At 41.2% G+C, this 17,602-nt stretch overlaps 1 protein-coding gene and 1 long non-coding RNA gene across 2 annotated transcripts in view; both read left to right on the top strand.

Annotated features, from left to right (window-relative positions):
• Nucleotides 1-17,602, top strand: part of LOC135568685 (NACHT, LRR and PYD domains-containing protein 12-like) — a gene marked incomplete at its 3' end in the record, with an annotated part of 91,201 nt that overhangs the window by 21,856 nt on the left and 51,743 nt on the right. Inside the window, exons 5-10 of the mRNA XM_065015439.1 lie at nt 2,400-2,516; nt 2,765-3,207; nt 3,570-5,334; nt 5,621-5,794; nt 7,546-7,719; nt 8,153-8,326. Of these exons, the coding sequence (XP_064871511.1) occupies nt 2,400-2,516; nt 2,765-3,207; nt 3,570-5,334; nt 5,621-5,794; nt 7,546-7,719; nt 8,153-8,326 (2,847 nt within the window). The remainder of the gene's footprint in view (nt 1-2,399; nt 2,517-2,764; nt 3,208-3,569; nt 5,335-5,620; nt 5,795-7,545; nt 7,720-8,152; nt 8,327-17,602) is intronic.
• On the top strand, nt 11,024-12,763 carry LOC135568684 (uncharacterized). Its single transcript, XR_010462710.1, has 2 exons — nt 11,024-11,129; nt 11,178-12,763. It is a non-coding gene; the product is annotated as an uncharacterized LOC135568684 (long non-coding RNA).

Below are 17,602 nucleotides of genomic sequence, written 5' to 3'. Positions count from 1 at the left end.
TGTTATTGGTCACATACACATGGTTAGCAGATGATATTGGTGACATACACATGATTAGCAGATGTTATTGGTCACATACACAGGGTTAGCAGATGTTATTGGTTACATACACAGGGTTAGCAGATGTTATTGGTCACATACACAGGGTTAGCAGATGTTATTGGTCACATACACAGGGTTAGCAGATGTTATTGGTCACATACACAGGGTTAGCAGATGTTATTGGTCACTTACACAGGGTTAGCAGATGTTATTGGTCACTTACACATGATTAGCAGATGTTATTGGTTACATACACAGGGTTAGCAGATGTTATTGGTCACATACACATGGTTAACAGATGTTATATGTCACATACACGTGGTTAGCAGATGTTATTGGTCACATACACATGGTTAGCAGATGTTATTGGTTACATACACAGGGTTAGCAGATGTTTTTGGTTACATACACATGGTTAGCAGATGTTATTGGTCACATACACATGGTTAGCAGATGTTATTGGTCACATACACAGGGTTAGCAGATGTTATTGGTCACATACACAGGGTTAGCAGATGTTATTGGTCACATACACATGGTTAGCAGATGTTATTGGTCACATACACAGGGTTAGCAGATGTTATTGGTCACATACACAGGGTTAGCAGATGTTATTGGTCACATACACATGGTTAGCAGATGTTATTTACAATGTCTGCCTAGGAACAGTGGTTAACTGCCTTGTTCAGGGGCAGATTTTTACCTTGTCAGCTCAGGGATTCAATCTAGCAACCTTTCGGTTACTGGCCCAACACTCTAACCACGAGGCTACCTGCCACCTCTACACTCTAACCACTAGGCTACCTGCCACCTCTACACTCTAACCACAAGGCTACCTGCCATCTCTACACTCTAACCACAAGGCGACCTGCCACCTCTACACTCTAACCACAAGGCTACCTGCCACCTCTACACTCTAACCATGAGGCTACCTGCCACCTCTACACTCTAACCACAAGGCTACCTGCCGCCACAGACATACATGGTATCACTTGTTATACATAATTATTATACATAAATCATTGCCAAAAGCACAAGACATACTGTTGCATGTTGGTCTATATTATTAATGGATTGATCATATAGAAATATAAAACATTCTTTTAACTACTACAATGCAATTACATGTGGCTCAGGAACCACTGACTCACTGCATTATTCTATAGTATTATCAAGACACCTGCTGTTAACTCTTAACTACTTAGGACAGCTCACCAGGTGTCTTAAATATCGCGTACAGAACTGTCCGCGTCCCCGTACAGAACTGTCCGCGTCCACGTTCGGTGTGGCGCCAAGCCGGTTACGCGCAGAGTGGACTGAGGTGATCTTGTGGAATAACGACGGAGTTTGTTACAGTGTTGAGACACCGAAGTTTATTGTTCAATTTGCTTTTTTCTTTACGGTCAGGGACAGTATGAGTGTAGACAGATCCTTTTCACTCTCTATCCTTGTTTCAATTTGTGTTTCACCGGATTCATCATCGAGAGGAGGGACAGACGAACGACCTGCTAACTAACCAAGCCAGTCGGTACAGCTCGGTAATCTAGCTAGCTACTCTACCAGCAGCATCCTAGTTATCCTAGCTAGTCGGTACAGCTCGGTAAGCTAGCTAGCTACTCTACCAGCAGCATCCTAGTTATCCTAGCTAGTCGGTACAGCTCGGTAAGGTAGCTAGCTACTCTACCAGCAGCATCCTAGTTACCATAGCTACCACTACATCATCACCGGCTGTCTGCATTTCTTGTAGACCGATGGAGCTCCCCGGTTGTTTCTTCCACCTGTTAAATCCCGGTGAGGCTTCTCCCTCTCTCGTTGACGGATGCTGGCTACCTCTGTCCGGTTCTCCTCTCTTCACTAGATGGACGGTAACTTTAGTGTTTAACCCGTCTGTGTCCAAGGACCGAACTTTTGAATATTATTTTCAGGGCGCCTCAATAGCAGGTATTGAACCCCGGGTAAATAATCACTAGTCAGAACCTCAACCTCAGTATACCTTCATTATAAAAATCATCTTAATATCTGATATTGTGAGTAAACAACCTCGAGAGTGCGTCTTCCAGCCCTCTAATAAATTACATAATTCAACCCTCCCGGTTAGTAAATTTACCTCAACATCCCCCGGAGAAGGCAGAGTAACGACACCAGCCTTTTAGCGGGGCTGACAGACTGACTACAGGGCTGACAGACTGACTACAACGGTCGCGTCGCTAAATTAATCTCCTCATTAAAAATGACACACTGCTCGCGCCGTTAACTAACGTCTGGAAGTCAGTTCTATTTGTGAAACTCTTCTTATGTTTCCCCATCTGAGCTCAGAGTAGATGAGAGATGTAATGTTTGTCTCTGTTGTGTTGAAGCCCAATCAAGCAGGAGAGACCAGCCTCCCCTGTTCCCAGCTGTGTGTCCATGAAGAGTGACCAGTCTATGGATCCTCCTCTAACCTTTAGAGAGGGAGACTTTTCTACTGAACAAAGGTAAGAAGAACTCATGGGTCCTGGTCAGTGAGTTAAACAACACTGTCTCTAGTCATTTCTTTCTCCCATTTTCCCATTTATTGTTGTTGTTTTCATAATCCATAGGCTAATCTTTTTGTCCATTTTCATAGTCGTAAAACAATATTAAACAAACACAACATTCCCTCTGTGTGTGCGTGCGCGTGCACGTGCGCGTGTGTGTGTGTACTCCCTGGATGAGGAGATGTAACCTCATGTTTTGTCCACAGAAACCAACAGGAGAGATCAGAGTCAGAGATTCTCAGTGGTCAGTCTTCCCAGAGTCATCAAACAGACCTGGCCTCCATATTGAGTGTATGTGGTCCTGTTATGTACAATTGTTTTTGTTTACCTCAAGTAAAGTTGATCTGTCAAACATTCATTAATGTGTTGATGAGAAAGCATTTAGTCTCTTGCTTAACTTATTTACTTGATTTATTTCAGATGCTTGAAGATAAAATTATGACATTTGTGAAGAACGAGCTGAAGATGTTCAAGAGGATTCTTAGTCCAGAACTCCCACAAGGCTTTGAGAGTCCGAAGCAGGATAAGGAAGTGGTGGATGCTGAAGATGAGAAGCAGGAGAGCAGTGCCAGAGAGGGGGCTCTGAAGATCACACTGCACATCCTGAGGAAAATGAACCAGAAGGAGCTTGCTGACACACTGGAGAAATGTAAGATCTGTCTGCCTCATGTTGAATGCTGTTTTATAACATTTAAAAGCTGTAGCTAAAGTACAGCTAAAGTAGCTGTGTAACTCAATGATATTGTAGCAGCCTTAACACAACACCTAGTGACCTCATCAAGTAGCAGCAGGGATGTGTTGTACTGATTGATTTAGAGAGAGAACATTAATAATACCATCAATAATACCAATAATAATATAATCAGTCACACCAGTCTGTAATGCATTATGAAAACATTTATACAGTAAAGAGAATTAATTATTATATTTTTACTTTATAACAGTCCAACAATACTGTAGTCATTAAAACTTACGTAATATTAATATCCTCTGTGTTATTTCTTCATTCAGATGAACTTGCTGTGATTTGCCAACGTGAACTCAAATCTAATCTAAAGAAGAAGTTTCAATGTGTATTTGAGGGGATCGATCAACAAGGAAACCCAACACTTCTCAATAAGATCTACACAGAGCTCTACATCACAGAGGGTGGAACAGGAGAGGTCAATAAGGAACATGAGCTGAGACAGATTGAGACAACAACCAGGAAACAAGCAAGACCAGAGACTGCAATCAAATGTAACGACATCTTCACACCCTTAACTGGACAAGACAAACTTATCAGAACTGTGCTGACAAAGGGAGTCGCTGGCATTGGAAAAACAGTCTCTGTGCAGAAGTTCATTCTGGACTGGGCTGAAGGAAAAGCAAATCAGGATGTCCAATTTGTATTTTCATTCCCTTTCCGGGAGCTGAATTTGATGAAAGGGGACAAACACACTTTGATTGAACTTCTTAATCACTTCTCAATGGAAACCAAACAATCAGGAATCTCCATCTACAACAAGTACAAAGTTCTGTTCATATTTGACGGTCTGGATGAGTGCCGACTGCCCCTAGACTTCCAGAAGAACAAGATCTGTTGGGACGTCACAGAGTCAACCTCAGTGGATGTTCTGCTGACAAATCTCATCAAGGGAAATCTGCTTCCCTCTGCTCTCCTCTGGATAACTACCCGACCAGCAGCAGCCAATACGATCCCTTCAGGGTGTGTTGACCAGGTGACAGAGGTACGAGGGTTCAATGACCCACAGAAGGAGGAGTACTTCAGGAAGAGATTCAGTGATGAGGACCTGGCCAGCAGAATCATCTCACACATAAAGACATCAAGGAGCCTCCACATCATGTGCCACATTCCAGTCTTCTGTTGGATTTCTGCAACAGTCCTTGAACACATGCTGAAACATCAGAGAGAAGAGATCCCCAAGACTCTGACTGAGATGTACACACACCTTGTGGTGTTTCATATCAAACAGAAGAATGAAAAGTATCCTGGGAAAGAAGAGACAGGTCCACACTGGAATAAAGAGAGCATTCTGTTACTGGGAAAACTTGCTTTTCAACAGCTTGTGAAGGGCAATCTGATTTTCTATGAAGAAGACCTGAAAGAGTCTGGCATTGATGTTAATGAAGCCTCAGTGTACTCAGGATTGTGCACACAGCTCTTTAAAGAGGAATGTGGGCTGTACCAGGACAAGGTGTACTGCTTTGTTCATCTGAGCATTCAGGAGTTTCTGGCTGCTGTATATGTGTTCCTCTCACTCATCAACAACAAAGAGAATGTAATGGATGAACTGCAAACAAGTGACAAGTCTGAAGTTACTGTCTACAAGAGTGCTGTGGATAAAGCCTTACAAAGTGAGACAGGAAACCTGGACCTTTTCCTCCGCTTCCTTCTGGGCCTCTCCATGGAGTCCAATCAGAAGCACTTACGAGGTCTACTGACAAAGCCAAGAAGCAGCTCACAGAGCCATGAAGAAACAGTCGAGTACATCAAGGAGAAGATCAGGAAGAATCTCTCTCCAGAGAGGAGCATCAATCTGTTCCACTGTCTGAATGAACTGAATGACCATTCTCTATTGGAGGAGATCCAAAGCTACCTGAGATCAGGAAGTCTCTCAAAACCCAACCTGTCACCTGCACAGTGGTCAGCTCTGGTCTTTCTGTTGCTGACTTCAGAAAAGGAGCTGGATGTGTTTGACCTGAAGAAATACTCCAGATCAGAGGAAGGTCTTCTGAGGCTGCTGCCAGTGGTCAAAGCCTCCAGAGCTGCTCTGTGAGTAAATAAAATGACATTTAAGAACTAATCATCAGGAAGAAATATTCAGTTTAGAGAAAAATATGTATTATAATATGTATATAATATTACATTGAAAAACATATTGAATCAATGCTTTTATGTTCACATTAGTATAACAATATGACCATACAATTCTAGGAGACGGAAGATGAATCTATATGTTGTTTGAGAGAATAAACCAAATGCATCTACCATCGTCCTTCTACACTACTGGTGTTAAATTAACAGTGTGTTTGTGAAGTCATGATGATCTCTTTGTCAGGCTGTCAGGCTGTGGAGTCACAGAGAAAGGCTGTGCTTCTCTGGTCTCAGCTCTGGAGTCAAACCCCTCACACCTGAGAGAGCTGGATCTGAGTAACAATGACCTGAAGGATTCAGGAGTGAAGCTGCTCTCTGCTGGACTGGGGAATCCCCACTGTAAACTGGAGACTCTGAGGTCAGTATTCCTGTAGTTGGTCAACAAGTGATAACTGTTCACCAGATCCACATGTGTTTACCAGACACACATAGTCCACACCATATGTGTTTGGACAGTGAAGCTTACAGTTTTAAATGTGGTGTTTTGCTCCAGCATTTTGGATTTGAGCTAGAATGTTTCATATTAGGAGACAGTACAGAATGTCACCTTTTATTTGAGGGAATTCATACTCATATTTTACCGTTTAGAATGAATAGTGAATAATGATGAATAACAATGTTCTAGAGGCACAAATATTAGTATAAATGCTAATATAAATTCTAATCTCCTCTGTTATTGGTAATGGTGAGAGGTTAGCATGTTTTGTTGGAGCCTCTGTTATTGGTAATGGTGAGAGGTCAGCATGTGTCGTTGTAGTCTCTGTTATTGGTAATGGTGAGAGGTCAGCATGTTTTGTTGTAGCCTCTGTTATTGGTAATGGTGAGAGGTTAGCATGTTTTGTTGTAGCCTCTGTTATTGGTAATGGTGAGAGGTTAGCATGTTTTGTTGTAGCCTCTGTTATTGGTAATGGTGAGAGGTTAGCATGTTTTGTTGTAGCCTCTGTTATTGGTAATGGTGAGAGGTTAGCATGTTTTGTTGTAGTCTGTTATTGGTAATGGTGAGAGGTTAGTATGTTTTGTTGTAGCCTCTGTTATTGGTAATGGTGAGAGGTTAGCATGTTTTGTTGTAGCCTCTGTTATTGGTAATGGTGAGAGGTTAGCATGTTTTGTTGTAGCCTCTGTTATTGGTAATGGTGAGAGGTTAGTATGTTTGTTGCAGCCTCCAAGAATATGCTACCAAATACTCAACTTTTGACTCATTTGACTACTTTAATACACTATAATTGAATTGGTCAGAATACTTAGTGGACTAGACTCTAATATAAGAGCTAAACTGTTGACTACTTTAAAACACTGAGTGAATTGGTCAGAATATGAATTACTTCTTCAAATTGGGAGACTAAACTAATACTACATAAAGTGCTTTTCTAAATGAAATGAATCCTCAAATAAAAGGTGACATTATATACTGTAAATTTTGATCTCAATTCCAAAATGTTGGAGAATAGAGACACATTTAAAATGTTACCTTCACTGTCTAAATAGATATGGTGTGGACTGTATACTCAATACAATCTAAATCTGATACCTCACTGTCTAAATAGATATGGTGTGGACTGTATACTCAATACAATCTGATACCTCACTGTCTAAATAGATATGGTGTGGACTGTATACTCAATACAATCTGATACCTCACTGTCTAAATAGATATGGTGTGGACTGTATACTCAATACAATCTAAATCTGATACCTCACTGTCTAAATAGATATGGTGTGGACTGTATACTCAATACAATCTAAATCTGATACCTCACTGTCTAAATAGATATGGTGTGGACTGTATACTCAATACAATCTAAATCTGATACCTCACTGTCTAAATAGATATGGTGTGACTGTATAGATAAACTGGTGTGGGACTGTATACTCAATACATATTCACTGTCTGTTTCTGACTGATACTGATTTTTAAACTGGTCTGGTCAGTCTACTCACATAAATATGCATCTTTCTATCTACAAGCAATACTTGGAAAATGTGTCATTTCTAGGCCTCACTGGTCTGAAAACCCAACATTATTTGTGCACAGGTTACAGTGTAAGCAGAGAAAGCTAAGCAAATATTTTAATACATCCTGTCTGTCATTGTATTTATTCTGTGTTTCAGACTCACTGTCTGTAAACTCACAGACACATCCTGTAAAGTGTTGGCCTCAGTTCTCATTTCAAACCCCTCACACCTGAGAGAGCTGGACCTGAGTAACAATGACCTGAAGGATTCAGGAGTGAAGCTGCTCTCTGCTGGACTGGGGAATCACCACTGTAAACTGGAGACTCTGAGGTCAGTATTCCTCAGTGGTCAAAAGTGATAACTGTTGATCCACATGTGTTTACCAGACACACATCGTCCACACCATATGTGTTTGGACAGTGAAGCTTACAGTTTTAAATGTGGTGCTTTGCTAAATCTGATTCCTCACTGTCTGTCTTTTGACTGATATTGCTTTTTAAACTGGTCTGGTCAGTCTACTATAATATTTGTACTATACATGTTTCTATCTGCAGGCAATACTTTGATCATTTGTTATTTTTTATGATGATACACTATTTTATGAATAGATATGGAAGGTTTCAGGACACTGATGTATCTGAATATGTTGAAAAAATATACTGAAACAATACTTTGATTATTTAGCTAGTTTAAAAATATACTGCCACTATTTTCACCACCAAAGAATATCAGTGTGATTTTAATATGATTTGACTCTTTGCAGGCTGTCAGGCTGTCTGGTCACAGAGGAAGGCTGTGCTTCTCTGGTCTCAGCTCTGAGGTCAAACCCCTCACACCTGAGAGAGCTGGACCTGAGCTACAATCACCCAGGAGACTCAGGAGTCAGACTGCTCTCTGCTGGACTGGAGGATCCACACTGCAGACTGGAGAAACTCAAGTATGTAGAGGGTTTATGTCAATGTTCATATCAGACATGTTGGACTTATCAGGCTGGTTAAGACAAACATTCTGACCACCACTTGGACAAAACTTGTTATATGCATTTGACTGTTTTAGTGTGTTTTTCCTGTGTGTGTGTGTTGTGTGTATGTGTGATTTTAATATGATTTGACTTTTGCAGTGCTGTGTGTCTAATCACAGATGACAGGCTGTGCTGGTCTCAGCTCTGAGGTCAAACACACACACCTGACACTCAGACACTGGACCTGAGACTCACAATCACCCAAACACTCACACACAAACACACTCTGGACACACACTGGACAAACCCACACTGGACAGACTGGACACACACTGGACACAGTACACACACTGGACACTCACACACTGTTCACATCAGACTCATGTTGGACTTATCAAACACTCAAGACAAACATTCTGACACACCACATTGGACAACATACACAGATTGATATATGCTGACTGTGTGTGTGTGTGTGTGTGTGTGTGTGTGTGTGTGTGTTCACCCTCAATGACTGTCTGTTCTTCTGCTTACCGCTACAGTGTGGAACATGGTGGAGAGAACAGAATGAAACCTGGGCTTAGAAAATGTGAGTGTTGACTGCTGTGAAGAATATGACTAAGAATAAGTCTTAAATCAAGTTAAGTCAAAGTCAAAGACCACCATCATTACTGACTTGGTCATATTAAATATCAGCTGTAGTTCTACAGAAGCAGAAATCAGGGACACCAAAGATTACAGAGTTGTTTTGAAAATGTGTGTGTGTGTGTGTGTGTTTGTGTTCATACAGGTGTGTGTGTGTGTAATTAATAGGAAAAGGTGTGTTTTATATTACCATACAGTATAACATATGATCATTCAACAAGTCTCAAGTTACCTTAACTTCTCCTTTTGATACCTAGAAACATCTACATTAAATGAATTAGTGAAAAGTGAGTTAACATTCTAATGTGAATGATGATGATTTCTAATATTGTGTCTGGTTTCATCCATCAGATGTCTGTGATCTCACACTGGACCTAAACACAGTAAACAGACTCCTCTCTCTGTCTGAGGTGAACAGAAAGGTGACATGTAGGACAGAAGAGCAGCCGTATCCTGATCACCCAGAGAGATTTGAGGTCTGGGGACAGGTGCTGTGTAGAGAGGGTCTGACTGGGCGCTGTTACTGGGAGGTTGAGTGGAGTGGAGGGGCTGTTATAGGAGTGACATATAAAGGAATCAACAGGAGAGGAAGGGGTAGGGACTGTTGGCTTGGATACAATGACAAGTCCTGGAGTCTGTTCTGCTCTGACAACAGTTACTCTGCCTGTCACAATAATATTACCACTACCATAGACGTCCCCTCCTCCAGCTCCCACAGAGTAGGAGTGTATCTGGACTGGCCAGCCGGCACTCTGTCCTTCTATAGAGCCTCCTCTGACACACTGACCCACCTGAACACATTCACCTCCACATTCACTGAGCCCCTCTATCCAGGGTTTAGGGTTTGGGGTGATGGTGACTCAGCGTCCCTGTAAATAATAACCTGACACAAACACACACACACACACGCACACACTGGACACACACAGTGGTCACACACACACACACACACACACACACACACACACACACACACACACACACACACACACACACACACACACACACACATACACTGACCACAACACACACACTGGACTCACACACACAAACAAACTGACACACACACACTGGAAACACAGACTGGACACACACTCTGGACAAACTCTCACACACTGGACACAAACACACACACACAGTGGACACAAAAACACACACACCCTGGACACACCTCACACACTGGACACACCTCACACACACATATATCCATTCACTCACACATATATATCCATTCACTCACACACTGGACACACACACACACACACACATCCACATCTTCCTATAATTGTTGACCTTCATGTTTATAAGACGATAACAATATCCAAGGTCTATCTGCCTGTTAAATCAGTTTCTGGATCACAGGTTCTAGAACAGCTTCTATCCCAGTTCTATCTGCCTGTTAAATCAGTTTCTGGATCACATGTTCTAGAACAGCTTCTATCCCAGTTCTATCTGCCTGTTAAAACAGTTTCTGGACCACAGGTTCTAGAACAGCTTCTATCCCAGTTCTATCTGCCTGTTAAATCAGTTTCTGGACCACAGGTTCTATCCCAGTTCTATCTGCCTGTTAAATCAGTTTCTGGTTAAACAGGTTTCTAGAACAGCTTCTATCCCAGTTCTATCTGCCTGTTAAATCAGTTTCTGGACCACAGGTTCTAGAACAGTTCTATCTGCCAGTTCTATCTGCCTGTTATCAGTTTCTGGACCACAGGTTCTGCCTGAAATCAGTTTCTGGACCACAGGTTCTTCTATCCCAGTTCTATCTGCCTGTTAAATCAGTTTCTGGACCACAGGTTCTAGAACATCTTCTATCCCAGTTCTATCTGCCTGTTAAAAAGTTTCTGGACCACAGGTTCTAGAACAGCTTCTATCCCAGTTCTATCTGCCTGTTAAATCAGTTTCTGGACCACAGGTTCTATCCCAGTTCTATCTGCCTGTTAAATCAGTTTCTGGACCACAGGTTCTAGAACAGCTTCTATCCCAGTTCTATCTGCCTGTTAAATCAGTTTCTGGACCACAGGTTCAGCTTCTATCCCAGTTCTATCTGCCTGTTAAATCAGTTTCTGGACCACAGGTTCTAGAACAGCTTCTATCCCAGTTCTATCTGCCTGTTAAATCAGTTTCTGGACCACAGGTTCTATCCCAGTTCTATCTGCCCGTTAAATCAGTTTCTGGACCACAGGTTCTAGAACAGCTTCTATCCCAGTTCTATCTGCCTGTTAAATCAGTTTCTGGACCACAGGTTCTAGAACAGCTTCTATCCCAGTTCTATCTGCCTGTTAAATCAGTTTCTGGACCACAGGTTCTAGAACAGCTTCTATCCCAGTTCTATCTGCCTGTTAAATCATCAACCTGTTTCCATCAGACTATTAGAACATGACTGAACCTTTTGGTTCCTTTTCTGATCTTTTACCACTTTGCATTTTTTATGATATATAATAATGTTTGTGTTTGTACCACAGGAGGTTGGTGGGACCTTAATTGGGGAGGACAGGCTTGTAATGGCTGGAGGGGAATAAGTAGAATGGTATCAAACACGTGGTTTCCATGTGTTCCATTTCATTCACTCTGTTCCAGACATTATTATGAGCCGTCCTCCCCTCACCAGCCTCCAGTGGTATGTACTGTCCTATATGTGAGAGAGCTCCAACAAGGAATTACAATGCATGTATTACTTTTAATTACTGCAAATGGCAAATAAACTACTAGAACTCCTTATGAATGTCTGCAGCCGACTAGGCTGTTGGCGTCTGACAAGAGGTGAAAATATTACAGGAATATTCTGCAAATGTTGATGAAGACGTCACTCAATCCCCCCAAAACAACATGAAGTCTTTCCACAAGACTCCCATGAAGTTATAGTGTGACGTTATGAGTTGACGTTAAAGTAACATTCTCAGAACATACTGCACTTGTTTTATACTGTTTTAGATGGATCCTCTGTTTCAACATTTAAACTCTTAAATTTAAACAATTAAACAATTAAACTCTTAAATGTAAACAATTTAAACAATAACACCGTTAAAATACCAATGTGATCATTTGTTGTACGTCTTTTATGTTGAATAACAAATAGTACAATTATATATGGACATACGCTCCAAATACACTGCTGATGTCGCAGAAAGGCCACAAAGATCATCAAGGACAACATCCACCCGAGCCACTGCCTGTTCACCCCGCTACCATCCAGAAGGCGAGGTCAGTACAGGTGCATCAAAGCTGGGACCGAGAGACTGAAAAACAGCTTCTATCTCAAGGCCATCAGACTGTTAAACAGCCACCACTAACATTGAGTGGCTGCTGCCAACACACTGACTCAACTCCAGCCACTTTAATAATGGAAATTGATGGAAATTGATGGAAAAATATGCATCACTAGCCACTTTACAATGCCACTTAATATAATGTTTACATACCCTACATTACTCATCTCATATGTATATACTGTACTCGATACCATCTACTGCATCTTGCCTATGCCGTTCTGTACCATCACTCATTCATGTATGTTTATGTACATATTCTTTATCCCTTTACACTTGTGTATATAAGGTAATTGTTGTGAAATCGTTAGGTTAGATTACTTGTTGGTTATTACTGCATTGTCGGAACTAGAAGCACAAGCATTTCGCTAACCTCGCATTAACATCTGCTAACCATGTGTATGTGACAAATAAAATGTGATTTTAGTTTATTTAGTTGTACAAGTATACAAGAAGATATTGTATTTTTCATAATAAAACATAATTGAAACAAGAAAAAGCATGTTAATTGTGAAAACAATTTCATTTTTGATTTTACATTGCCTCTGTCAGTTGCAGGTTGATGTTTGTCATGAATCTTGACCTGGAGGCAGAACTGCGTGATTTCCTGCAGATATTTAAAACCTGTTGATGCTAGGGGGCAGCATTTTCACTTGTGGATGAAAGGCGTGCCCAGAGTGAACTGCCTCCAACTCAGTCCCAGATGGGAATATATGCATAATATTATTGCTGGTGGATAGAAAATACTCTGAAGTTTCTAAAACCGTTTGAAATATGTCTGTGAGTATAACAGAACTCATATGGCAGACAAAAACCTGAGAAGAAATCCAATTTAAACTCAATTTAGAAAACAGTGCCAATCGATGTCCATCTTAGATACGGATGAGCATGCACTTCCTAGGGCTTCCACAAGATGTCACCGTCTTTAGATTCTGGTTGTATGATTCTACTATAAAGGTAGGGCTCATAATAGCTCTTTGAGTGGGTGGTCTGGCAGGAAGCCTTGGTCTCATTGCGCGCGGTCACGAGAGAGTGTCCTCCCGTTCCTATGCTTTTCTTCAGACAATGAAATTCTCCGGTAGGAACCTTATTGCTGATTAATGTTTAAAACATCCTAAATATGGATTGCATACATCATTTGACTTGTTTCTACGACCTGTAATGGAACGTTTTGAGTTTTTGTCTGGAGGAATTACTCGTGCTTTTTGAGGATTGAATGCTGGGCTGAACAAGCTGACAACAAGTGGCTAAATTATGGGCTTTTTGGAACTTTATGGAACAAATCAGTAATTTATTGTTGAACTGGGATTCCTGGAACTGCCTTCTGATGAAGATATTCAAAGGTAAAGTGAATATTTATAGTGTTTTTTGTAGCTTCTGTTGACGCCAAAATGGTGGCTATTTCTTTGGTTTCTGAGCGCCGTTCTCAGATTATTATTTTTCCGTACAGTTTGATTTAAATCTGACACAGCGGTTGCATAGAGGATACATTTATCTTTAAAACTGATGATTAATGATTTGAGTCAAAGGGGAATTATCATTAGGTTTAGGTAGGTAGTTCACTTTTGAGTTTCTGAATCGAAGTAGCATAGTGAATGCTAGTTAGGCGTTTTGAGTTCTTCTGGGAAAATTGATGTTTAGGTGTCTCACTTTTAGATATCTCCTGGGATTATAATCTTGGGGAGAGTGGGTGAGATTGAGGCCATAAACGACCAAATTGAAAAAGACCTGGAAGTTTTGTTTATTCATTAAGGTTTGCAAGTATATACACATAAAACATATGTTAGGACTAAAACACACATGCAAGGTACTGAATTAAAGCTACACTCGTTGTGAATCTAGCCACCAAGTCAGATTTGTAAAATGCTTTTCGGCGAAAGCATGAGAAGCTATTATCTGATAGCATGCACCCCCCTAAATACCGCAACGTCGGTAGCCGGCGCTACCCAAAACGCAGAAATAAAATATAAAACATTCATTACCTTTGACTACCTTCTTTGTTTAGCACTCTTATATGTCCCATAAACATCACAATTGGGTCTTTTTCCCGATTAAATCTGTCATTGTATAGCCTAAATGTCATTTGCTGGAAGCCGGTCTGATCCAGGAAAATGCCCTTTTCCAAGACGCAACGTCACTTTTTAAAATGACAAAAGTTGCCTATAAACTTTCACAAATCACTTCAAACTACTTTTCTAAACCAACTTTAGGTATTAATAAATGTTAATAATCTATACATTTGATCACGGGGCGATCTGTATTCGATAGCAGCAAGTCTTGAAATCACCGTCCATGTTTTCCATTTTCACAACATCCTGTGGAGAGACTAAAACACGAAGAGCCAAAACGTCATCAAACCAAGGATAAAGAAAACTTTTAATGCCAGTACTGGCGACATCGTGTGGAAGCTGTAGGCGTTTACAAGGGATCCTCATTTATTTTCCTTCGCCTTAGACAATACATTGAATGGCGGATGAATATTCTTTTGGTGTTTTTGGTGATCAGTTTTACCAGGGATTTTTACTCCTAAACACGTTATGTAATAGCCACAGACACGATTTAACCAGTTTTAGAGACTTCAGAGTGTTTTCTATACACACATACTTATCATATGCATATACTATATTCCTGGCATGAGTAGCAGGACTTTGAAATGTTGCGCGATTTTTAACAAAAAGTTGCGAAAATTCGCATCATCCTTAACAGGTTTTAAACTAGATAAGACACTTGACAGAGAATTGATACAGGATTGATATGAATGGATGCCCAAGGGAGAATTGGACATACATGATAATGTCAGAATAGAAGGATAATTTACTAATCCTACCTAAATCATTATTTAGGGTATATAAGGTTGTTACCTGGGCACAGCCAGGTATCAAAAGGGTGATGGGTAAGTTAGTGGCCAATTGGATAATAAACTAATAATAAAAAATAAAATAAAATGTTTAGCTAACAAATAGGCATATAAATTAAAGATATAATCAGATAAAACATATGGAAACTGTTTGTTAACCAAGTCTGTATGTACAGGATTTTATGCATTACAGGTGAACTACAGGTGAAGTCACTCAATCCAGTCCCTGAGGCTTGTTGGGAGACCATACCAAGGACTCCTGGTGACAGCTACCTGAAAGAGCTACCCGGAATCATATCGCACGGCGGGAGGTTAAGAAACACTGGATCTGTCGAACAAAATAAACAGTGTTCGAGAGGAGAACTGGAATTAACAGAATTCCTGGGGCCATCTCTCGAATGAAGTAATCCTCCCTGTCCTATCACCCCTGTTTTTGTTCATAGAAGTGAAGATGTGTGTGGCTTTTGCTAGTGATGTGTTCTCGGGGAGAGGTGGGGCTTCACATGGAAGCTGTTCGTCTGAGCTGTCTTATCATGGGTGACATATTCCTGATACAGCATGTCCTACTTGAGTATGCGGAGAGGGGTAATTTGACCCATGGTTTAGACGATGACGATTTTGTTCCAAAACAAGCATAAGAGATCCCTAGATCTGGGTAGACAGGAAGTTAGAGTAGAGGTTGGGAAGGATCTCTCAATGCAGTTTTATGTAGACCAAATGGGGTCTCTAACTACATGGCAGTCTAGGACTCTGAGCCATTATGGTATATATCGGTGCAGGTCCCCATATTGATCGTGGAGACCGGTCATAGCTCATACGGAGAGAGAGGACTATATGAATCTTGTTAGAGCCGATTTGGACATATTTGTATAAAAGACCGAACATATGGAGCTCCATGTATATTTGTGTAAATATATTAAATATTAATGTAAATTATGAAATATTAGGTACGTACCTTTATGATTTATATTTACCTGATTGAGATATATTAATTTGTTGTTAGTGTAACTCAGTCATTTGGCCCCCTCTTGCCTGTTCATTGTATTGTGGTAAGTGTGTTAGGATAAAGGCAGGAAGTTGGGCCTTCGGGAGAGGGAGAGTCCTTCTAGATGCGGGAGCGGTATAGTATTTTGACCATACAGACATACAGACATACAGACATACAGACATACAGACAGGTCATTTTCCATATCAAGTATTCTATGCTTTAAGTTGATTGGAGACTCATTTATTTGTTAGATATAAGAAGAATAAAAAATTTTGTTGCACCATATCCCTGGATGTCATTGAATGTTTGGCCGTTTGGAAACCTTGACTGTGGACTGTATGCGTACCAAACAACCCCGCTTCAGGCTTGGGCAGTGGCTATGGTAAAGACAAAAGGAAGCCACTACAAATCTTCTCACCCAGTATGGAAGGAGGTGGAGTATAGTGAAGGTGAGAGGTTTTGACTGTAATCCGGAGAGAGGGATCTATTGCATAAAGATACGCCTTACCCTTTAAAAGGTCATGAAAGAGAATCTAGGGTTGTGGTATGATGGATATTGTCCAGTTTTTGGTCGACACCCTAGTACGGTTCCGGGTAGAGGAGGTTAGGCCAGTATGGTAAAGCTGTTGACGAAAGCAGGAATGCCAGATAATGACAGTTGCAGTTACTATTTATATCCACAGGTTCCCCTTTTAAATCAAGACTTCCTCCCTTTACAGTGACCGGAGGAGATTATTACCGTTTGGCCCGGTACAGTACTCTTAGGAAATATGTAGGGTAAGATAGTACCTGCAATAGGACAGAGAATATTACCACGGACGAGACCATGTCTAATTTGATAGGCGGTTTGAACTCTGGGGATGTCAATAAGGTAAAGTGGGCCAGGGCTGACATCTGGAGGTTGTGTGGGGGAATGATGTCAATAAGGTAAAGTGGTCCAGGGCTGACATCTGGAGGTTGTGTGGGGGAATGATGTCAATAAGGTAAAGTGGGCCAGGGCTGACATCTGGAGGTTGTGTGGGGGAATGATGTCAATAAGGTAAAGTGGTCCAGGGCTGACATCTGGAGGTTGTGTGGGGGAATGATGTCAATAAGGTAAAGTGGTCCAGGGCTGACATCTGGAGGTTGTGTGGGGGAATGATGTCAATAAGGTAAGGTGGGCCAGGGCTGACATCTGGAGGTTGTGTGGGGGAATGATGTCAATAAGGTAATGTGGTCCAGGGCTGACATCTGGAGGTTGTGTGGGGGAATGATGTCAATAAGGTAAAGTGGGCCAGGGCTGACATCTGGAGGTTGTGTGGGGGAATGATGTCAATAAGGTAAAGTGGTCCAGGGCTGACATCTGGAGGTTGTGTGGGGGAATGATGTCAATAAGGTAAAGTGGTCCAGGGCGACATCTGGAGGTTGTGTGGGGGAATGATGTCAATAAGGTAAAGTGGGCCAGGGCTGACATCTGGAGGTTGTGTGGGGGAATGATGTCAATAAGGTCCAGGGCT

Source organism: Oncorhynchus nerka, unplaced genomic scaffold (assembly GCF_034236695.1).
Source record: "Oncorhynchus nerka isolate Pitt River unplaced genomic scaffold, Oner_Uvic_2.0 unplaced_scaffold_1435, whole genome shotgun sequence".
Lineage (NCBI taxonomy): Eukaryota > Metazoa > Chordata > Actinopteri > Salmoniformes > Salmonidae > Oncorhynchus > Oncorhynchus nerka.
The sequence above is the reverse complement of the archived record's forward strand: the minus strand, read 5'-3'. Positions and strand labels throughout refer to the sequence as shown.